The sequence below is a fragment of the Mustelus asterias genome, chromosome 28 (assembly GCF_964213995.1).
Source record: "Mustelus asterias chromosome 28, sMusAst1.hap1.1, whole genome shotgun sequence".
NCBI lineage: Eukaryota > Metazoa > Chordata > Chondrichthyes > Carcharhiniformes > Triakidae > Mustelus > Mustelus asterias.
In genome coordinates, this window is record NC_135828.1 from 4139035 (window position 1) to 4162455 (window position 23421).

A 23421-nucleotide genomic window follows, 5' to 3' on the forward strand; every position below is an offset into this window, starting at 1 on the left:
CGATCATCCTTGAAGAAGGGAAAGGGTTAATGTATTTTGTACCTAAAAGGTTGAACTTTGTACTTAGAATGTATCAACAACATAACCCTTCATTGTGGCTAATCTCCCCTTGTTTATACTACTCCTGACATTAATACAAGTTATTCATTCTTTAAACTCTTATTGTTATAACGATAGACAGTCAATGTGAATGTTAATTGTAAAGTTTTACCTTTTCTACAAGCGTGTGTGTGGTTTGAGGAAAGAAAGCAATTACATGATGTGGAGTGCGATACGGCCGTTTGACAGGAAGACTCCGCACTGGGACAGCTGCAATTGCGCCGGTAACTTCAAAGGGGAAACCGCGGAAGAGCAGGAAACCAGAGTTTACTTCGTGACCAGAAGCTATACATTGTACTTTTGATTTGTAACTGGTCTGGAGTTTGCTTCGTGACCAGCAGTTGTGAATTGTACTTTTGAGTCGTGACTAGTATTGGCAGCCATGCTGTATATACATATCCCCACTTTTCTGTGTTCAGAGAGAACTTTGGCTTCCGCTTTCAGGGGTCAGGTTCTCCCGCAAGCTTGTGAGAATGAAGCCTTACTGTATTTTGACTCAGACTAGTCTCAGAGGTATTTTTTACCTAGAACAATCCTCAACACCGGTGCCCCCCAAGGCTGTGTTCTCAGCCCCCTACTATACTCCTTATACACCTATGACTGTGTGGCCAAATCCCCCTCCAACTTGATTTTCAAGTTTGCTGACGACACCACCGTAGTGGGTCGGATCTCAAACAACGACGAGACAGAGTACAGGAATGAGACAGAGAATCTGGTGAACTGGTGCAACGAAAATAATCTCTCCCTCAATGTCAACAAAATGAAAGAGATTGTCATCGTCTTCAGGAAGCATAGAGGAGAACACGCCCCTGTCTACATCAACGGGGACGAAGTAGAAAGCGTCAAGAGCTTCAAGTTTTTAGGTGTCTAGATCACCAACAACCTGTCCTGGTCCTCCCATGTTGACATAGTTAAGAAAGCCCACCAATGCCTCTACTTTCTCAGAAGACTAAGGAAATTTGGCATGTCAGCTACGACTCTCACCAACTTTTACAGAACCACCATAGAAAGCATTTTTTCTGTATCGTGACTTGGTATGGCTCCTGCTCTGCCCAAGACCGCAAGAAACTACAAAAGGTCATGCATGTAGCCCAATCCATCACACAAACCAGCCTCCCATCCATTGATTCATAGAGTCATAGAGTCATAGAGGTTTACAGCATGGAAACGGGCCCTTCGGCCCAACTTGTCCGTGCCGCCCTTTTTTTTAAACCCCTAAGTTAATCCCATTTGCCCGCATGTGGCCCATATCCCTCCATACCCATCTTGTACCCATCTCTACTACTACCTTTGGCAGTGTGTTCCAGACACTCACCACCCTGTGTGTGAAAAAATTGCCCCTCTGGACACTTTTGTATCCCTCCCCTCTCACCTTAAACCTATGCCCTCTAGTTTTAGACTCCCCTACCTTTGGGAAAAGATATTGACTATCTACCTTATCTATGCCCCTCATTATTTTATAGACCTCTATAAGGTCACCCCTCAGCCTCCTGCGCTCCAGAGGAAAAAGTCCCAGTCTATCCAGCCTCTCCTTATAACTCAAACCATCAGGTCCCGTAGCATCCTAGTAAATCTTTTCTGCACTCTTTCTAGTTTAATAATATCCTTTCTATAATAGGGTGACCAGAACTGCACACAGTATTCCAAGTGTGACCTTACCAATGTCTTGTACAACTTCAACAAGACATCCCAACTCCTGTACTCAATGTTCTGACCAATGAAACCAAGCATGCCGAATGCCTTCTTCACCACTCTGTCCACCTGTGGCTCCACTTTCAAGGAGCTATGAACATGTACCCCTAGATCTCTTTGTTCTGTAACTCTCCCCAACGCTCTACTATTAACTGAGGAAGTCCTGCCCTGGTTCAACTTACCAAGATGCATTACCTCGCCTTTGTCTAAATTAAACTCCATCTGCCATTTGCCAGCCCACTGGCCCAATTGATCAAGATCCCGTTGCAATTGGAGATAACTTTCTTCACTGTCCACTGTGCCACCATAAATTCTGTCTACACTTCCCGCTGACTCGGCAAAGCAGCCAGCATAATTAAGGATCCCACACACCGTGGACATTCTCTCTTCCACCTTCTTCTGTCGGGAAAAAGATACAAAAGTCTGAGGTCACGTACCAACTGACTCAAAAACAGCTTCTTCCCTGCTGCCATCAGGGAATGGACCTACCTCGCACTAAGTTGATCTTTCTCTACATCCGAGCTATGACTGTAACACTACATTCTGCACTCTCTCATTTCCTTCTCTATGAACGGTATGCTTTGTCTATATAGCACGCAAGAAACAATAGTTTTCACTGTATGTTAATACATGTGACAATAACAAATAACATCAAATCAAGACTGACAGAATCATAGAATCCCTACAGCGCAGAAGAAGGCCATTCTGCCCATTGAGTCTAAACTGACAACAATCCCATCCAGGCCCTATCCTCATAACACCACATACTTACCTGCTAATTTCCCCTAACCTACACATCTTGAGACACTAAGGGACAATTTAGCATGCCCAATCCACCTAACTGCACATCTTTGGACAAAGATTGTTCTTTGAAGAGGCAGGAGCAGACTGGAAGGACTGAATGTGCTGATGAATGTGTTGAACTATGATGCCCTGGATTTTGAATGCAAAGGAGAGAGTGAGACAGTTCTCTCCGGCCTCTGGGTGGCGCTGAGGTTCCCTGCCGCTGAGACGGGCAGCGGGGAGGGTGTCGTGGCTCCGCCGCCGCGGCAGGTGTCGCAGTGCCGGGAGTGCCGGCGCTGAGGCTGGGGCGGGGGGGGGGAGGAGGCCGCTCCTGGCCGAGCGGAGGCTGGGCCGGTGCTTTGTTGTGAATCAGAGCCTGCCAGTCAGTGTGAGAGAGAGAGTCGGAGAGGAGAGGAGAGGTTGAGCGGATTGCACCGGCGGCGGGACATGGAGATGCGGGTAATGAGGGGGAGCGGCAGCTGGGCGGACAACCATGGCTGGAGCGGGGAGGAGGGGGCGCGGGGGGCGGGTTGCCCCGGCAACGGCCACCGTTCCATTCGGTGAGGTAATGATGGGCATGACGTAACAATGGGGATGACGTTACCCTGGCCCACGTTCCATTCCCCCCTCCCCTGTGGATGAGCTGTCAATCAACCAGTCCCTGGCACCTTGTGGGGTGCATCCACCACCCCCCCCCCCCAATTCAGCCCCCCACCCAGGGAGTGTCAGCATGTTGTGCACAGCATGATCCCAACCAGCAATCCACCCCAACCCTGGACTGAATCATAACCCCCCCCAAATCCCCCACCTTCTATTGCATAAGGCAATTTTTGGTTCCTATCCCGCCCCCCCCCCATAGACCCCTGCTTCAACTGCCCACCCACCACAACATACATGCCCCCACGCCCCCCCAACACCCTCCCCCCGCTGCAACACCCTCCCCCCGCTGCAACACCCTCCCCCCCCGCAACACCCTCCCCCCCGCAACACCCTCCCCCCCCGCAACACCCTCCCCCCCCGCAACACCCTCCCCCCCCCGCAACACCCTCCCCCCCCCGCAACACCCTCCCCCCCCCGCAACACCCTCCCCCCCCCGCAACACCCTCCTCCCCCACAACACCCTCCCCCCCCACAACACCCTCCCCCCCCCAAGCCTCAACATGCACTCCACCTCATCATATCCCCACCCCCAACATGCACCCCAACATACCCTCCCTGCTGCAATGCACCCCCACCTCTAACATGCACCCCACCCCACCACCCACCCCATCACCCACCCCATCACCCACCCCATCATACCTGCCGTGCCGCAACACCCCCGAGCCCCAACACGCACTCCATCTCATCATACCACCTGCCCCAACATCCTCTGCCCCCCACCCCATCATACGCTCCAGCCCCAACATGCACCCCACCCCATCACCCACCCATCCCAACAACCATCTTGCCCCAACACCATCCCACCCCCGGCCCCAATACCCACCCACCCCATCGTACCATTCATTTGTGGAAGTTCGCTAACCTGAGGAGTGCAGCCAGTGGGGAGAGCTCTCCTTGGTTGTTAGTCTCCCTCCCTCACCACTTTGTTTTAGTTATTTCACTGGATGTGGGTGGGCATCACTGGCTAGGCCGGTATTTTCCCTTCAGAGGGTGGTGATGAGCCACTTTCTTGAACTGCTGCAGTCCCTGTTGTGACGGTGCACCCACAGCGCTGTTAGGATTTTGACCCAGCAACAGTGAAGGAATGGCAATGTATTTCCAAGTCAGAATAGTGAGTGACTCGGAGGGGAACTTCCAGGTGGCGGTGTTCCCATATATCTGCTGCCCTCGTCCTTCCAGAAGATAGAGGTCGTAGGTTTAGATGGAGGGTTCAAGCCCATTCCAGCATGTAATTGAGAATGAAATTTCAATGCTGTACTGGAGGAGTGCTGCATGTTTGGAGGAACCTTCTTTTAGATGAGATGCGATACTGATGGTGTTTGAAGAGTAGGAAATCAGCCGTCATTGTCTAATGATAAAGTCATGGATTATTCATCTCACACGGCTGCCATGTATACTGGATTGTTATTGTATTTCAGAAGCGGTTATTAGTTGCAAAATACTTGGGGAAGGATTTTTTTTTACCCTTGTGTGGCTCACTTTGTCTCAGTGTATCATGTGATTGAGTCAGCCCTCTTGTGGGGTATGTCGTATGATCATAACAGTGAACACACAGAGAAACGGGGCAAGGGAAAACAGTGTTTTGAACAGAAGTTTGTTGCAGCAGCAATGAGTCAGGTATTAAATTTCTTCCTGCCCCCTCTCTCTGCTGTGCCTGACTTCCTGGAATATTTCAATTTGTTCAACAGCCCAGCTGCTAGTTTGATGATGCATCAGGTCTTATCAAATGAACGAGAGTCAGCTTGTGAGGCTCACTGTTTTGTTCGTTGTCTTACGGAGGTGCTCTTGACCTTGGAACATGAGGACGGGAGCAGAGCATTCTGCTCCTGGACCCTATTCTGTCATTCAGGGAGGTCATGGCTTGTTTTGTATCTTGACTCCATAACAATGTGTGTTTACATAATTTGGTCAGGTAGCCCAGGATGCTGTACAGGAGTGTTATCAAAGAAACATTTGACACCGAACCACAGGACAGATGACCAAATGTTTTATCTGAAAGCTGAGTTGAAGGAACTTGCGAAAGGTGGAGATGTATTGGGGATCTGCCTCGCTTCTGTAACCTCCTTACAGGCCCCAAATCTATCTATTTCAGTGTTGGCATATTTAGTTAACAGCGCCCAGCCTCTGTTGCTCCATGGGCGGGGCAGGGGGGAGGAGGGTGAGAGGTCCAGATTTCTACCTCCAACCCTTTGTTTCCTGACAAAAGAGGCTGCGACATAAAGTAAAAGCCCATGGAGTTGGATGAAGTGTGTTAGCATGGATTGAAAACTGGCTGTCAGATAGAAAACAGAGAACGAGAATGAATGGCTCCTTTTCAGAATGGAAAGATGTAGGTAGTGAAGTACCGTAGGCATCAGTTCTTGGTCCACAATTGTTCACTATTTACATTAATAACCTGGAGGAAGGAATAGAATGTAAGGCTTCCAAATTTGCCAATGGTACGAAGATATGTGCATGGGCAGGTTGTGATGCGGATATTGCGAGTCTGCGATGGGATATCGATAGACTGGGTGACTTGGTGAAAACCTGGCTAATGTGGGCAAGTGTGAGGTCATGCACTTTGGTGGGAGGAATCAAAAGGCAGATTATTATCTGAATGGAGAGAGAGACTGCAGGTGAGTGAAGTACAGAGGGATCTGGGTGTTCTAGTGCATGAATCACAAAAAGCGAGCAGGCATGTCCAACAAGTAGTTAAGAAGGCAAGTGGCATTTTGGCCTTTATTGCAAAGGGGTTGGAGTTTAAAAATAGGGAGGTTTTGTTGCAATTGTACAGGGTGTTGGTGAGGCCTCGCCTGGAATACTGCGCACAGTTTTAGTTCCCTTGCCTTAAAAAGGATATAATAACATTGGAAGCAGTCCAAAGGCGATTCACCAGGCTAATTCCTGGAATGAGAGGGTTGACCTATTAAGAGAGACTAAATAGTCTGGGTCTGTATTCCTTGGAGTTTAGGAGAGTGAGGGCTGATCTTATTCAAACATATCAGATCCTGAGGGAGCTTGACAGGGTGGATGGTGAGGTGTTTTCACTAGTGGGAGAGTTCTGAACAAGGGGGACATAGTTACAAGATAAAGGGACGGTCATTTAAAACTGAGGTGCGTAGAAATTTCTTCTCGCACAGGGTGGCGAATCTCTGGAATTCTCTGCCCAAATGGTTGTGGAGGCTGGATCATTAGAAGTATTCAAAGTGGAGGTGGATAAATATTTGATTAGAACAGTACAGCACAGAACAGGCCCTTCGGCCCACGATGTTTGTGCCAAGCTTTGTCTGAAACCAAGATCAAGCTATTTCCTCCCTATAGAACATAGAACAATTGATCGATTGATTGATCGAGGAATAGAGGGGAAATGGCACAGAAAGGGAGCTGAGGCGGGCGTAGGTCAGCTAGGATCGTATTGAATGGCAGGGCAGACTGGAAGGAGCTGGTGGCCCACTCCTGCTTCTATTTCTTGTGTGACACTTCACCTGATGAAGGAGCAGCGCTCTGAAAGCTTGTGATTTCAAATATACCTCTTGGACGATAACCTGGTGTTGTGTGACCTCTCATCTTGTCCACCCCAGTCCAACACCGGCATCTCCACCTCATTCTTGGACAGCTGAATTGTAAATGTATACTTCGACCTCTGTTGTGGACTTTCTCCTCCTCCTCCTCTTCTTCCACGCCACCCCACGCCACCCCACGCCACCCCCACCGAGCCCACAGGAAATAGGATCGACGTAGAGAAACTATCAAGCTCCTTTCATTATCTTAAAACACTTCAGTTAGATTGCTCTTTAATCTTCTGGAGTCAGGAGAATACAAGCTCAGTCTGTGCAGCCTAGTTGCAGCAGCAGCAGAGAGGAAATAGGGGTGGTTACCCTCCGATTTACAGCTGTGTTGTCATACTGCCCAGGGTGAGTGTCACAGACCAAACCAAGGTGGGCCCCAGGGTATTTGGTGACGATGTTTCTGTTCTGGGCTGTGTGTTTGGATTTTGCTCAGGCAGCATCTCACCGAAGGTGTGGATGGGAAGTACTGTGGGTGCGTAACCAGGAAGCACTGCGGAGACCGTGACCAGATTATGTCTGTTTTCAATTACTCCCCAGGAAGATGTCTGCCTTCTGTGATCCGCTAATTACTACTGGTATACCCCAGTCCAGAAACCTTTGGTTTTAACCCCTAAATAACATATCCTGCTTTGTATGTCATTAGGTACTCTGGGCAAAACCTGATTGATACTGTGGGATGAGAGTAATTTCCATCTCTTGAAATTGGGTTTTGCGCGTGTGGCATTAAAGCCTTTTCCAAGTGTTTCTAGGATTTCTGCCTTGTTACTTTCAAACTCAGCACTTGAGATGTGCTCCTGAAAAGAAATAATTGTAACTATTTGATATCTTTTGCTTCTTTCCAAAATAAATCATGAGGGTTATGTACTTGTCAATTTGATTCCGTTTTCTCCTCGCCCCTTGCTTGTGGTAACTGTGCCTCAGTCATTGCTGGTCACTCATCTTTCCCTGTGCCTCTGGCTTTTTTTTTCTGAGCAAGGGAAATGGTTCTCCCCTCTGGGATTCTCTGCTCTCGGTAAAGCTATCTTACACACTGGGGACTGTTTCCAGACGTGGTGACTTCAATCTCTGCTTCTGAACCTCAGGGGACTTGCAAACTAAATATCGTTCTTGTGTTTTTATTCATTCATGGGACATGGGTGTCACTGGCTGGGCCAGCATTTATTGCCCATCCCTAGTTGCCCGAGGGCAGTTGATAGTCAACCACATTGCTGTGGCTCTGGGGTCACATGTACCCCAGACTTGTCCTGGTCCCTCCAGGCCAATGCTATAGTTAAGAAAGCCCACCAACTTTCTCAGAAGACTAAGGAAATTTGGCATGTCAGCTACGACTCTCACCAACTTTTACAGATGCACCACAGAAAGCATTCTTTCTCGTTGTATCACAGCTTGGTATGGCTCCTGCTCTGCCCAAGACCACAAGAAACTACAAAAGGTCGTGAATGTAGCCCAATCCATCACGCAAGCCAGCCTCCAATCCATTGACTCTGTCTACACTTCCCGCTGCCTAGGATAAGCAGTCAGCATAATTAAGGACCCCACGCATCCTGGCCATTCTCTCTTCCACCACCTTCCGTTGGGAAAAAGAGGCAAAAGTCTGAGGTCACGTACCAACCAACTCAAGAACAGCTTCTTCCCTGCTGCCATCAGACATTTGAATGGACCTACCTCGCACTAAGTTGATCTTTCTCTACACCCTAGCTATGACTGTAACACTACATTCTGCACTCTCTCCTTTCTTTCTCTATGTACGGTATGCTTTGTCTGTATAGCGCGCAAGAAACAATACCTTTCATTTGTATGCTAATACATGTGACAATAATAAATCAAATCAAAAGACCGGGTAAGGATGGCAGATTTCCTTCCCTGAAGGACATTAGTGAAGGAGGTGTGTTTTTCCCGATAATCGGCAATGGTTTCATGGTCATCAGTAGATTCTTTAATCCATATATTTTTTATTGAATTCAACTTCCACCACCTGTCGTGGCGGGATTCGAACCCGGGTCCCCAGAACATTAGCTGAGTTTCTGGATTAATAGTCTAGTGATAATACCACTAGGCCATCGCCTCCCTGCCTGCAATGCAGAAAATCCAGGTCCGAGAGGGGGAGTTGAGGGCATCACTGCACAATGACCCCTATCTCTGCATCTCACTGTCCCTGATGTAGTCCTAACTATCTGGAGAAATGCACAGTTTGAAGTGACAAAGCCTTTGTTACTGTCAGTGTTTCCCTGCCTGTCTCCTATTCTTGGTAAATGTCAGCTCGTGTAAAACTCTGTGCTGTTATTCTATCTTACCCATCGCACCTGCTGTTGCTGACTTACATTGTCCTGATGTGGAGATGCTGGCGTTGGACTGGGGTAAACACAGTAAGAAGTCTCACAATAACCAGGTTAAAGTCCAACAGGTTTATTTGGTAGCAAATACCATAAGCTTTCGGAGCAATGCTCCTTCGTCATCGAGACCACTCCATCTGACGAAGGAGCAGTGCTCCGAAAGCTTATGGTATTTGCTACCAAATAAACCTGTTGGACTTTAACCTGGTGTTGTGAGACTTCTTACTGTGCTTACATTGTCCCCCAGTCAGGCAACGCCTTGAGCTTAAAACCCTCATCTTTGCTTTCAAATTCATCCATTGCCCTTGCCCCGAACCCATCTCAGTGATTTCCTCTGGTGACACAGCTCTTGGAGGTCTTGAAGTGCCTTTTCTGGCCTCATGAACAACCCCAGGATTTTCATCGCTTCGCTGTTGATGATTTTCTGTGCTAAGACTCCTATTAAATGTTTTTCTGTGTTAAGAGTGTTGAATAAGTCCAAATTAGAATCATAGAATCTTATGGCACAGAAGGAGGCCATTCGGCCCATCGCGTCCACACTGACCACAATCCCATCCAGGCCCTATCCCTACAACTCCATGCATCTACCCTAGTAACTCCCCCTGACACTAAGGGGCAATTTAGCATGGCCAATCCACCTAACCCGCACATCTTTGGAGTGTGTGAGGAAACCGGAGCACCCGGAGGAAACCCACGCAGACACGGGGAGAATGTGCAGACTCCGCACAGACAGTGACCCAAGCTGGGAATCGAACCCGGGTCCCTGGCGCTGTGAGGCAGCAGTGCTAGCCACTGTGCCACCGTGCCGCAAATTGTTGCACTTGTTTCCTTTTAAGTATCTGAAATGGACATGGTGTTGAACGATAGCGAGTTTTGCTCGAGTAGGGTTCGCATTTCATCACCAATTTGCAATAAAAGTCAGATCTGATAATGTACGAAGCGAGAATTGGCTTCACTAACTTGTCATATCTCTTGACCATAACTAAGGAATAGGGACGTAGAGATCTTTTCTTTTATTCTTTGATAGGGTGCGGGTATCTCTGGCTTGGCCAGTTGCCCATTCCTAAATGCCTTTAAAAAGGTAACGGTGGGATCTAGTTGAAAAGGAAAGATTGCTGAGGGGACTTTACAGATTGTCTGCTGCTGGACGTTTCCCCTCATGGGGGAATCCGGAACTCGAAGGGATGGTGTGGGGGGCACAGTTTTAGATTAAGGGGTCTCCTATTAATGACAGAGATGAGGAGGAATTCTTTCTCAATTCTCTTTCCCAAGGGAGCAGCAAAGATTGGCGCATTGAGTATATTCAAGGCTGAGTTAGACAGATTTTTGATTGACATGGGAGTTAAGGGTTATGGGGGAGAGGGAGGCAAGTGGAGTTGAGGCCACGATCTTATTGAATAGTGGAGCAGGCTTGAGGGGCCGAATGGTTTACTCCTGCTCCCATTTCTTATGTTCATAGAATCATCAAATCCCTACAGTACAGAAGGAGATCATTCGGTGCATTGAGTCTGTACCGACCACAATCCCGCCCAGGCCCTATTCCCATAACCCTCATTTACCCTGCTAATCCCCCTGACACTAGGGTCAATTTAGCATGTTCAATCAACCTAACCCGCACATCTTTGGAGTGTGGGAGGAAACGGGAGCACCCGGAGGAAACCCACGCAGACATGGGGAGAAAGTGCAGACTCCACACAGACAGTGACCCAGGGCTGGAATTGAACCCGGGTCCCTGGGATTGTGAGGCAGCAGTTCTTATGAAGCATTTGCAGGATCTGAGGAACAGGAGATTGGGTCCCATTGGACAGTCCTTGCTGGCACAGTCACGATGGGCTGAATGACCTCCATTGCTGTAAGATTGTATGGAACAATTCCATTGTATTTCCCTGAAATGGTCATCCTTTACTGGATGTTGGATATGGGATCATTTTACCAAACGTAAGAAATTAAATCAACTTTAATTTCTATATTTGAATAATGTATTGGCCAGCAACTAAACATTCCTTTGCTGTACCTCTGATGCACAGTAATAGCAGTGTGTACCGTCTACAAGATGCACTGCAGCGACTCTCAAAAGCTCCTTCGGCAGCACCTTCCAAACCCGTGACCTCTACCACCTAGAAAGGATGAGGGAAGCAGAGACATGGGAACACTACATACCTGCAAGTTCCCCTCCAAACCACAGACCATCCTGGCTTGGAAATATATCACTGTTCTGTCACTGGGGCAAAATCCTGGACCTCCCTCCCTAACCGCACAGTGGGTGTACCTACCCCACATGGACTGCAGTGCTTCAAGGAGGCAGCTCACCATCACCTTCTCAAGGGGCAATGAGGAATGGGAAATAAATGCTGTTCTTTGCCAGTGACACCCACATCCCAAAATTGAGTAACACATCGTGTGTTAAGTAGGCAAAGTGCTTTGTGCAAGGCTGGTAGAATGCTGGTCACACCATCACCGATAGGCACGTTCTGAAAGTGACATAATTCCCAGACTCATGGAAAGTTGGCTGTGTGACCTCCTTCCTTCTGTGTGCCTGTGCTTTATATCTCTGTGTGTCTATCCAATTCTCTTTTGCGGGTTATTTTTGAATTTTCTTCCACTATCCTTTGCACTCCAGATCTGAACCATTTGCTTCATTCACAAATTCTTCTCGTCTCTCTTCCAATCCGGTGGCACAGTGGGTTAGCACTGCTGCCTCACAACGCCAGGGACCTGGGTTCGATTTTCGGCTTGGGTCACTGTGTGGAGTTTGCACGTTCTCCCCCGTGCCTGCGTGGGTTTCCTCCGGGTGCTCCGGTTTCCTCCCACGTCCGAAAGACGTGCTAGTTAGGTGCATTGGCCGTGCTAAATTCTCCCTCAGCGTACCCGAACAGGCGCCGGAGTGTGGCGACTAGGGGATTTTCACAGGAACTTCATTGCAGTGTTAATGTAAGCCTACTTGTGACACTAATAAATAAACTTTACCAATTCAGTTAAATCCATGTTCTCCAGTTGCTGAGCTCCTGCCAGTTTCTTTGTGTTTGTTCAAGCGGGGACCTCTTGTTATGGTTTCCTGTTCTTCCTTTAGTTCTGGTGTCAGCTGTGATTTCAGTCGGTGACGCTCGTACCTTCAGAATCAGAAGGTTGTGGGTTCAAATCCCGCTCTAGAAACTTATACGAAGGCTGACAAAATAGTGCGGTACTGGCGGAGTGCTGCACTGTCAGACATGCCACCTCTAAGTTGAGGGCCCTGTCTGCCTGCTCAGGTGGGAGTTAAAGATTGCAGGCACTAATTTAAGAGAAATTAGGGGAGTTCTCACTGGCGTCCTGATGAATGTTTGTTCCACGGTCAGCATCGCAACACAGATTTTCCAATCATCATCACATTACTGTTTGTGTGAGCTTGCTGTGCCTATTTTCTCTTTTACAACAAAGAAGGCACTTCATTTCAATAATTGCAAAGCACTGTGGAAGGTCTGGAACTTGCTCTATAATGCAAGCCTTCCATTTTTTCCCATTGGAAGGCTGATGCTTTCTTGGCCTTTGTAGGAGCGAAACTAACCTGAGTAAAATGGAAAACTTCCCTTCTGGTCAAAGTTTAAAAGTTTATTAGTGTCACAAGTAGGCCTACATTAACACTGCAGTGAAGTTACTGTGAAATTCCCCTAGTCGCCACACTCTGTTCGGGTAACACTGCGGGAGAATTTAGCACGGTCAATGCACCCCAACCAGCACGTCTTTCAGACTGTGGGAGGAAACCGGAGCACCCGGAGGGAACCCGCACAGACACGGGGAGAGAACATGCTGATCCACACAGACAGTGTTTGTTTGTTTGAGCCAGGAATCGAACCCGGGTCCCTGGCGCTGTGAGGCAGCAGTGCTAACCACTGTGCCGCGGTGCTGCCTGGGACGGACAGCATTGTTACTGTCATTATTGTTGAATTCTGTGTTCAAGTTGCTGTCGCCGGTGTGAGCGTGCTACCTTCCACCTGGAGTGGCAAGTAACGCAGTCTCTTGGCGTGATCTGAAGCTGATTCCAGCAGTAGAGTTTGGTGTTTGTGCACGTCTTAATTTTCACTGTAGTGACAGCAGGTCTGGGCTTGTGAAGACTGACCGGCACCATCTTCTCATCGATTTCACATCTGGGCTGTTTGGAAACATGCCCTTTGCATTGCGGCTGCAGCTACGATGCAGCTGGCGTCAGCCTGGCTGTACCGCATGGTACTATGAGTGATTCTCTTGATGGGGACAAAGGGGGTGGTCGGGGGAAGAGAGTGGATTCTTTCACTGTTAGTCATCTTTCTCTCTCTCTTCCCCCCCGCCTCCCAATCCCCCCCACTTCCTCTATTTGATTTGATTTATTCTTGTCACATGTATTGGGATACAGTGAAAAGTATTGTTTCTTGCACGCTATACAGACACAGCATACCATTCATAGAGAAGGAAAGGAGAGAGTGCAGAATGTAGTGTTACAGTCATAGCTAGGGTGTAGAGAAAGATCAACTTAATGCAAGGTAGGTCCATTCAAAGGTCTGACGGCAGCAGGGAAGAAGCTGTTTTTGAGTCGGTTGTTACGTGACCTCGGACTTTTGTATCTTTTTCCGGATAGAAGAAGGTGGAAGAGAGAATGTCCGGGGTGCAGGGTGATTATGCTGGCTGCTTTCCTGAGGCAACGGGAAGTGTAGACAGAGTCAGTGGATGGGAGGCTGGATTGCGTGATGGATTGGGCTTCATTCACGACCTTTTGTAGTTTCGTGCGGTCTTGGGCAGAGCAGGAGCCATACCAAGCTGTGATACAACCAGAAAGAATGCTTTCTATGGTGCATCTGTAAAGTTGCTGAGAGTCGTGGCTGACATGCCAAATTTCCTTAGCCTTCTGAGAATGTAGCGGCGTGGTGGGCTTTCTTAACTATAGTGTCGGCATGGAGGGACCACCCTTGTGGATATTGAGTTGGGAATTGGCATTCTTTGTGCTAATTCAAGACCGACAGTGCAAACTAACCCCAGTTGGGGAGGCAAAGGAAAACTGCTGCAGTTTCTGTCAAATGGTTGAGTGGACAAAGCAAACAGAAGCTGGTTTTCTGAGAACCTGTTTGAGGCTCTCGTTCTGTGAAATGCTGATGAGCGGTTCTGGAACGAGAAATCCAGGGTACAGTTCTGTTCTCTGATTCTGTGAACCATTGGTTTGCAAGAGTTAATCGGCCAATGCACAAGGACGATGGAAAGAAACATTGAATTGTAAATAACAGCACTAAAAAAAAGATAAATGGACGGTGATGTGTGATGGGGGACTCCGCTGCTAAGATGGACCAGATGGCCAGCAGGTCCAAGTGTTGGGTTAGAAATAGCGTCTGGTCAGTCGGAGTGTAATTGTTTGCTGAGGGAGTTGCAGAAATTCGACAGTGCTTGTAAGTTTCAGTGAAGTGCAAGCTGTGAGAGAGGCTGGACCATTGCTGGACATATTATACATGAATCTTAGTTCTATAAACTTGTAATTTTTTTATTTTGATTTTGTTAAAATGAATTATTTGACCTTGTTGCTCTTTATTTGAAATGAATTATTTGACCTTGTTGACACTTCACGTATGATTTTATACTTAAACCGGACTTTTGACCCTGTTTTGAGAAACTTAGAGATAAGATGTGAGGACAGATTGCAAAAATCTTTCTTTATCCATTCAAGGGATATGGGTGTTGCTGACAAGGCTGTAATCCTATGCCCATCCCATACTGCTCTTGAGCAGCTGGTGGTGGTGTGTTTTCTCAAACTGCTGCCGTCCATGTGGTGTAGGTAAACCCACAGTGCTGTTGGGGAGCAAGTTCCAGGATTCTGACCCAGTGATGTCGAAGGAATGACTATATAGTTTCAAGTCAGAATGGTATGTAACTTGGAAATAAGCAGGTGGTACTGACCCCATGTGCATGTTGCTCTTGTCCTTCTCATGGTAGAGTTTGCGGGTTTGGGAGATTCTGTCCAAGGAGTTTTAATGAGTTGTTGCAGCATGTCTTCGAGATGTATTCACTGCAAGAAGTCTCACACCAGGTTAAAGTCCAACAGGTTTATTTGGTAGCACAAGCTTTTGGAGCGCTGCTCCTTCATCAGGTGAGTGAAGAATTGGGTTCACAAACAGGGGACATATAGGCACAGACTCAATTTACAAGATAATGGTTAGAATGCAAGTCTTAACAAGTAATCAAGTCTTTACAGGTACGGATAATGCGAGAGAACGTTAAGCACAGGTTAAAGAGGTGTGAATTATAAGAATATAAGAACATAAGAAATAGGAGCAGGAGTAGGCCATCTAGCCCTTCGAGCCTGCCCCGCCATTCAATAAGATCATGGCTGATCTGACGTGGATCAGTACCACTTACCCGCCTGATCCCCATAACCCTTAATTCCCTTACCGATCAGGAATCCATCCATCCGCGCTTTAAACATATTCAGCGAGGTAGCCTCCACCACCTCAGTGGGCAGAGAATTCCAGAGATTCACCACCCTCTGGGAGAAGAAGTTCCTCCTCAACTCTGTCTTAAACCGACCCCCCTTTATTTTGAGGCTGTGTCCTCTAGTTTTAACTTCCTTACTAAGTGGAAAGAATCTCTCCGCCTCCACCCTATCCAGCCCCCGCATTATCTTATAAGTCTCCATAAGATCCCCCCTCATCCTTCTAAACTCCAACGAGTACAAACCCAATCTCCTCAGCCTCTCCTCATAATCCAAACCCCTCATCTCCGGTATCAACCTGGTGAACCTTCTCTGCACTCCCTCCAATGCCAATATATCCTTCCTCATATAAGGGGACCAATACTGCACACAGTATTCCAGCTGCGGCCTCACCAATGCCCTGTACAGGTGCATCAAGACATCCCTGCTTTTATATTCTATCCCCTTCGCAATATAGGCCAACATCCCATTTGCCTTCTTGATCACCTGTTGTACCTGCAGACTGGGCTTTTGCGTCTCATGCACAAGGACCCCCAGGTCCCTTTGCACGGTAGCATGTTTTAATTTGTTTCCATTGAGATAGTAATCCCATTTGTTATTATTTCCTCCAAAGTGTATAACCTCGCATTTCTCAACGTTATACTCCATTTGCCATATCCTCGCCCACTCACTCAGCCTGTCCAAATCTCTCTGCAGATCTTCTCCGTCCTCCACACGATTCACTTTTCCACTTATCTTTGTGTCGTCTGCAAACTTCGTTACCCTACACTCCGTCCCCTCCTCCAGATCATCTATATAAATGGTAAATAGTTGCGGCCCGAGTACCGATCCCTGCGGCACGCCACTAGTTACCTTCCTCCAACCGGAAAAACACCCATTTATTCCGACTCTTTGCTTCCTGTCGGATAGCCAGTCCCCAATCCACTTTAACACACTACCCCCAACTCCGTGTGCCCTAATCTTCTTCAGTAGCCTTTTATGGGGCACCTTATCAAACGCCTTTTGGAAATCCAAAAACACCGCATCCACCGGTTCTCCTCCATCAACCGCCCTAGTCACATCTTCATAAAAATCCAACATGTTCGTCAAGCACGACTTTCCCCTCATGAATCCATGCTGCGTCTGATTGATCGAACCATTTCTATCCAGATGCCCTGCTATCTCCTCTTTAATAATGGATTCCAGCATTTTCCCTACTACAGACGTTAAGCTGACCGGCCTATAGTTACCCGCCTTTTGTCTCCTTCCTTTTTTAAACAGCGGCGTAACATTAGCCGTTTTCCAATCAACCGGCACTACCCCAGAATTGTCTCAAGGCAGGACAGTTAGTGAGATTTTGCAAGTCCAGGCAAGTCGTGGGGGTTACATATAGTGTGACATGAATCCAAGATCCCGGTTGAGGCCGTCCTCATGTGTGCGGAACTTGGCTATCAGTTTCTGCTCAGCGATTCTGCGTTGTCGTGTGTTGTGAAGGCCGCCTTGGAGAACGCTTACCCGAAGATCAGAGGCTGAATACCCGTGACTGCTGAAGTGTTCCCCGACAGGAAGGGAGCATTCCTGCCTGGTGATTGTCGAGTGGTGTTGAACAGCAACAGTCGTACACGGATGGTGGGGGGGATTGAATATTTTAAGGTGGTGGGGTGCTAATTAAGTGGGCTAAATTCTCTTTGATGGTGTGGAGTTTCTTGAGTTTTGTTGGATCAGTGCTCATCCAGGAAAGTGGAGGGTATTCGATCAGACTCCTGACGTGTGTCTTGTCGATGGCAGACAGGCTATGCGGAGTCAGGAGGTGGGTTACTTGCAAAATTTCTAGCCCGTGATCTGTCATATTTGCTTTTGTTCAGAGAATTGAAGGGTACTCAGATCCAGACCAATGCTTGTACAATTTCAAAACATATCATCGCATAAGGCCTGTAGTTGTATTGAACATTAGATGTGCTCCGTACTTAGGGCAACACCTGAGATTCTGTACAACACTGGCACAGAAGTTCGTTACAACCAGCTGAAGTCTATTTCCAGATGCCTCCCTTCTCCATTTCACAGCTCACGGTGGTGTTTTTACCCCATTTTCAGCTGTTTCTGGCTGCAGTTCTCCACGCGTAGCCGAATTCCATGACCATCGAGCCACTTCCCATTAGCAGTTCCCCTCAAGATGACTGTAGTCCTGTGAAATATGTTCACGTTAGCAAGGCATTAAAGGGGAACTGAGCTTCCAGTCTACGCGAATTGAATTCTAAGCGTCGTGTGACCAGCCCGAGAAGCAGATGGCACATGACCTCTCCACATGATCCCACCTCCATCCCTTCCACAGTCTTGCAATGTTAGCTTTTTTTAAAACTACAGAAATAGTCTCGAAGATAGTGTCGAAAATTCTGAAAGGTTTTGACAGAGTGACTAAGGAGAAACTCTTTCCAGCGGCAGAGTGATTGGTAACCCAGAGGGGCGCTAATTTGAGGTAATTGGCTTTAGCTACAGTAAGAAGTTTAACAACACCAGGTTAAAGTCCAACAGGTTTATTTGGTAGCAAAACCTGTTGGACTTTAACCCGGTGTTGTTAAACTTCTTACTGTGTTTACCCCAGTCCAATGCCGGCATCTCCACATCATGACTCCCATCTTTAGCTACAGTGCCAGTCTAAGGGAGAAACATTTCTGCGCAGAGTTGTTATGATCTGGAATGTGTTGCCTGAAAGGGTGGCGGAAGCAGATTCAAAAGTAACTTTCAATAGAGAGCTGGTGATCTATCGGAAAAGGAACAAATGGCAGGGCATCGGGGAAAGAGCGGGGCAGTGGGACTAATTGTACAGCTCTTTCAAAGCCATCACAAACACAATAGGCTGAATGGCCTCCTGTGCTGTATGATTCCATGATAAGTAATTAGTCTGTATAACAAGGATTTCCCCTGTATTTCGCAATGTCATTCTCTCTAACAAAATGCTTTCACGGAGCCTTGATGTGGAGATGCCGGCGTTGGACTGGGGTAAACACAGTAAGAAGTCTCACAACACCAGGTTAAAGTTGGACTTGTACCTGGTGTTGTGAGACTTCTTACTGTGTTCACGGAGTCTTGCAGATTTCTTACTGATTTTACAAGCCAGGGTCCTTATGGGAAGAACACCAGTAGTTGTTTTTGGGAGAGAATTGTGAAGGCGTAGGGAAAATCTGCGGCTTTTTGTTTTGTGTTCTCAGGTTACTGTCTTCAATGGATGGTTATGACAAGAAAAAAGCCCCTTCCTGTGCTTGCACATGATGCTATCTGTTACTGTCTTTCCAACACTTGTGATGTGCTGGACTTGGGCCCAGTTTGTGAGGACACTGTTGTGCTGGCTTTGGCTTTTTTTATTGTTGGAAACATGTGCGTGTCACTGGAGCAATAGAAAGAAAAATGGATACTGAGGAAAATCACAACCACCGTTGCCCATTTCGAAGTGTTCAGAAAAATCTTTTCTTTTTTTGCTTTCGGCACGGTGGTACAGTGGTCAGCACTGTTGCCTCACTGTGCCAGGGATCCAGGTTCGATTCCTGGCTTGAGTCTCTGTCTGTGTGGAGCTTGCACATTCTCCCCCCTGTCTGCGTCTGTTTCCTCCGGGTGCTCCGGTTTCCTCCCACAGTCCACAAAGATGTGTGGGTTAGGTGGATTGGCCATGCTAAATTGCCCCTTAGCGTCAGGGGGACTAGCTAGGGTAAATGCATGGGGTTAGGGCCTGCGTGAGATTGTGTGGTTGGTGCAGACTTGATGGGCTGAATGGCCTCCTTCAGCACTGTAGGATTTTATGATTCTATGAAATGTAGTTTGCTTCTCCAAATAACGATGTAAAGCAGTGCATTTCTCTGGTGTCGTCTGGCGTAACTCAGGTTATAGGTATTGTTTGTCCAATACAAATACTAGGCAGTACTTGTTTCCAAAAGAATAAGGCCCAGGCCCATTCCCCTGACTGTCAACTGCACCATCAGCATCAGATTGCCCATCATCGACACTTTAGGGGCTTAATCATCTATTGAAGGCTAAATCATTCTTATAAGCACCGGACTACAAGAGCAAGTGATGGGTGACTCCCTCCTTTTGCTGGGCGTCTTTCCACAGCCTACACTGAGCAAGTGCAATTGAAAAATGCTCACCCCTTCCTCACTTGAATGAGTGCAGCTGCAGCAACGCTCGAGAAGCTCAAACCCTCCAGGACTGGGCAATTCGCTCACGAGAGTGACTCCCTTTCCCTCCATGGCCTCGCTGCTCACCATCTCTTGTGACTCCTCCAGTCCCACATCATCTCTGCCTCCCTCCGGTTCTGAACAGTACTCTCAACACCAGGTTAAAGTCCAACAGGTTTATTTGGTATCATGAGCTTTTGGAGCGCTGCTCCTTCATCAGGTGAGTCCCCCCCAGTCCAACACTGGCATCTCCACATCATATCCTCCAGTTCTGGCCTCTTGTGCCTCCCCAGTTTTAATCGTTCTGCCACTGGCGGTTGTGCCTTCACTCCTTGGACACTGAACTCTGAAGTTCCCTTCCTGAACCTCTCCACCTCTTCCTCGAGAGGCTGCTTGACAACCATCTCTTCAACCAAAATTTGATCGCCTGTCCACATAACTTGTTCATTGCCTCGATGTGGAATTATGTTTGATAACACTGCAAAGTTTTGCTTTGTTAAAGGCTCAATATAAATGTAAGTTGGTGATGTGTCCTTGATGGGGACCCCGCCTACACATTGTGAACTAAACATAGCCTCAGGTCAGTCAGCCAGAGCCTGAACGTTCTTTGCTGAGGAGCCGATTAGTAGATTGGAAAATATTTGCAAATTTTGAGACAGAAATGTCCAGCGTAGTAGTTGGTTTAGTTTCTCTCTTTGCAGGCTAACACACGCTCCCACACAAATACAATTTGGGAAGAGTTCCCGATGGTCATGCCGGATTCCTGTTGTGGCAGTTTACTAATGTTCTAGTCACATCAGGAATTATAGAATCCCGACAGTGCAGAAGGAGACCATTCGGCCCATCGAGCCTGCACCGGCAACAATCCCACCCAGGCCATAACCCCACGTACTTACCCTGCTACTCCCCCTGACACTAAGGGCCTGATTTTACCATCGTGTTGCGCCCGTTTTTGGGCGCGAAAACTTGGTAAAGCCGGGCGTGAGGCGAGTAGCACGATCCGCGCCCACCTCCACGCCGGTTCCCCCTTTACCAAGACCCGAAAATGGCCATGATCAAGACTGTGCCCGAAACGGGCACAACAGCCATTTGAATGCATTTGCATGCATTTAAATTGACTTAGTGGGCCCAACTTTACCACCACTTACCCGTTTACCACCGCGTTTGCCCATCTGGAATCGGCGCAAAACAGACTTGCTCCACATAAGTCCGATTCGGGTGCTCCATCAGTGAGGGTTAGTGAGGAGGTACATGCCGAGCTTCCGACAGCTCTGTGCTTGAGATCGGTAGGGGGGGGGAGGTGGGTCCACTGCCACTCTGCCTGAGATCAGTGAGGGAAAAGGGGGAGGGGCTGTGTTCGGTCTGGTGGGGGGTGGGGGGGTGGCAGGATAAAGGGGTCAGTAATGTTGTGGGGGTGGGGCAATGTCTGTGGGGGCCAGGGGGAGGCATTATCCGGGAGCGATGAGGCAGGGGAGCTGCATTCTATCATTTTTGTTCTGCGCATGCGCAGTTGGAGGTGCCAATTGGAGCTGCAGGATTTCGGGCACGTTAAGCCCCACCCACAGGCTGGCGCAGAGCGATTCAGACTCGCTGATATTTTTTCGCGCAGAGTGCCTCAGAACGGGTTTAAAAGTGGGATCTGAAACACTCCCAGTTTCAAGTCTGCCCAGCACTTACAATCAAAATGGTAAAATAGGACCCCAAGGATCAATTTAGCATGGCCAATAAACCTAACCTGCACACCTTTGGATTGTGGGAGAAAATTGGAGCACCCGGAGGAAACCCACGCAGACACGGAATGTCAGGAGACAATGCCAATGGAATGGTCATCAGAGGTTTGCTTTGTCTGCTGGTTCGGTGTTGTAACCTTTGAGAGACACCTACATTTTGGTGGTTGGTTAATACATTGAGGGCCATCTTAACCCCCTCAAAAATGGTGGTGGGTGGGGGGGGGTGGAGTCAGATGAGATATTAATTTTTAAAATCTCAAACTTGCCTCCCAATTCATTGCTTCAAGTTTCAACAGAGACGATCAGAGAAAATAGCTCCACTGCCTGCATCTTGGTTGGCCTGCTAAATATTACTATGAGGCCTTTGATTTAATCTATTTGGAAATAAAGGTTACAAGTTGTGGTGTTGGAATTCCTCTCGGCTGCTGGCTGGACCCCTCCCAGTCACGATCGGGGCCTTGTGTTTCACCTGGTAGAATTCTGAACCTTCTGATCAAAATCCCTCTCTGCCTTCCTGTGCAAAGTACCAGGCATTTGTAAGTAAAATGAATTGATGCTACATTGAGCTTGTATTTGCATTCCTAACACTTCCCTGTTCCTGCTTGCTGCAATTTTCCAACTCATTTCAAATGCATTTGTCACACTTTTAAAGAGGGAGAAACGATTTATCTTCGGGGGGGGGGGGGGAGAAAAAACGCGGTCATCGAAGGCAGAACGTTAACTTTAGAATTAATTGACTAAATAGATAACGTCTCGATTGCAATTGTTTCCTGCCTTCATTCTCCCCGCTTGCTCTCACTGCCCCCCACGGCCCCCCCCCCCCCCCCCCCCCCCAAGGCTCTCTCAGCATTTACTCTGGTTCAAGTGAAGATAGGGAGGTGCTATAGGAATGCAGACTATTACTGCACATCTGTAGTAGAATCAGATCTGAAGCGATGGGGTCGAGGATAAATGATGTTCAGCGAGTCTTCCAGATGTTTTGTACCAGTTGTGAGAGTCATCTTCATGGTAGATTTCAGACTCTTGGTATGAAGTCCAATGAATGTGCAATTGTACGGGTACAATTTTCTCTTTTAAAAAGCATTTAGACAGTTACATGGGTAAGATGGGTATAGAGGGATATGGACCAAATGCGGGCAATTGGGACTAGCTTTGGGGTTTAAAAAAAAAGGGCGGCATGGACAAGTTGAGCCGAAGGGCTTGTTTCCATGCTGTAAACCTCTATGACTCTATGAATGCCAGGGGATAAAAGTATGTTCACTTTCCAAATCTGCAACGGGGTAGTAATTGCCTTTCACAAGTTCAGATTGTCCCAAAGCACAGTGCAAGCAATGAAGTACTTTTGAGATGTCAGTGTAGGAAATTCGGCAGCCAATTTCGGTACAGCAAGCTCCCATAAACAGCAATGTGCTCTTAATCAGATCTTATGGGTTAGTGATGTTGAGGAATAAATATTGGCCAGAATACCAGGGATAACTTCTGTACTCCTCTTAAAATAGTGTAGTGGGATCTTGTACATCTGTCTAAGAGAGTCGGCAAGTTTTCGGTTTAACATCTCACACAAAAGGCAGCACCTCTGACAGTGCAGCACTTCCTCTGTATCAGCAGGGGAAATGTCTGCCTTGATGTGAGGGGGTGGGTGGATTGGCCAGACTAAATTGCTAAATTAGTGTCAGGGGAACTAGCAAGGTAAATACATGGGGACTATAGGGATGGGTGGGATTGTTGTTAGTGCAAGCTCGATGGGCCGATTGGCCTCCTTTCTGCACTGTAGACATTCTATGAATCTATGATTCTATGATTATGTGCACAAGTCTCTGGAGTGAGGACTTGAACTCGTGACTCTCTGATCCAGAGGTGTGAGAGCCTTTTGCTGAACCACAGCTGTTAGTTGCACGGAGTTGGTGTTCGGGGCTGTGTTATTCCAAGCGGCAACTTGATTGCTCTTGCAAGTTAAGTTACCATGTTCCCCTTTACTGTGCAAACTGAGATCTGATTTGC

The 23421-nt window shown here is 47.7% G+C and overlaps 1 protein-coding gene across 6 annotated transcripts in view; it reads left to right on the forward strand.

Annotated features, from left to right (window-relative positions):
- Positions 1-2907: 2907 nt before the first annotated feature.
- Positions 2908-23421, forward strand: part of sgpl1 (sphingosine-1-phosphate lyase 1) — an 81713-nt gene continuing 61199 nt past the window's right edge. For 2 of the 6 annotated variants that reach the window (XR_013495629.1, XM_078199358.1), the window contains exon 1: positions 2908-3033. Coding sequence is in view for 2 of the 6 variants with exons in the window: in XM_078199358.1 (XP_078055484.1) it covers positions 3022-3033 (12 nt within the window). In the remaining 4 variants the exon portion in view is untranslated. Of the gene's footprint in view, positions 3034-4813; positions 4852-7105; positions 7128-17975; positions 17998-23351; positions 23373-23421 lie in introns of those variants that run through there. The other 4 variants (XM_078199360.1, XM_078199363.1, XM_078199364.1 and 1 more) reach the window with 4 other exon arrangements.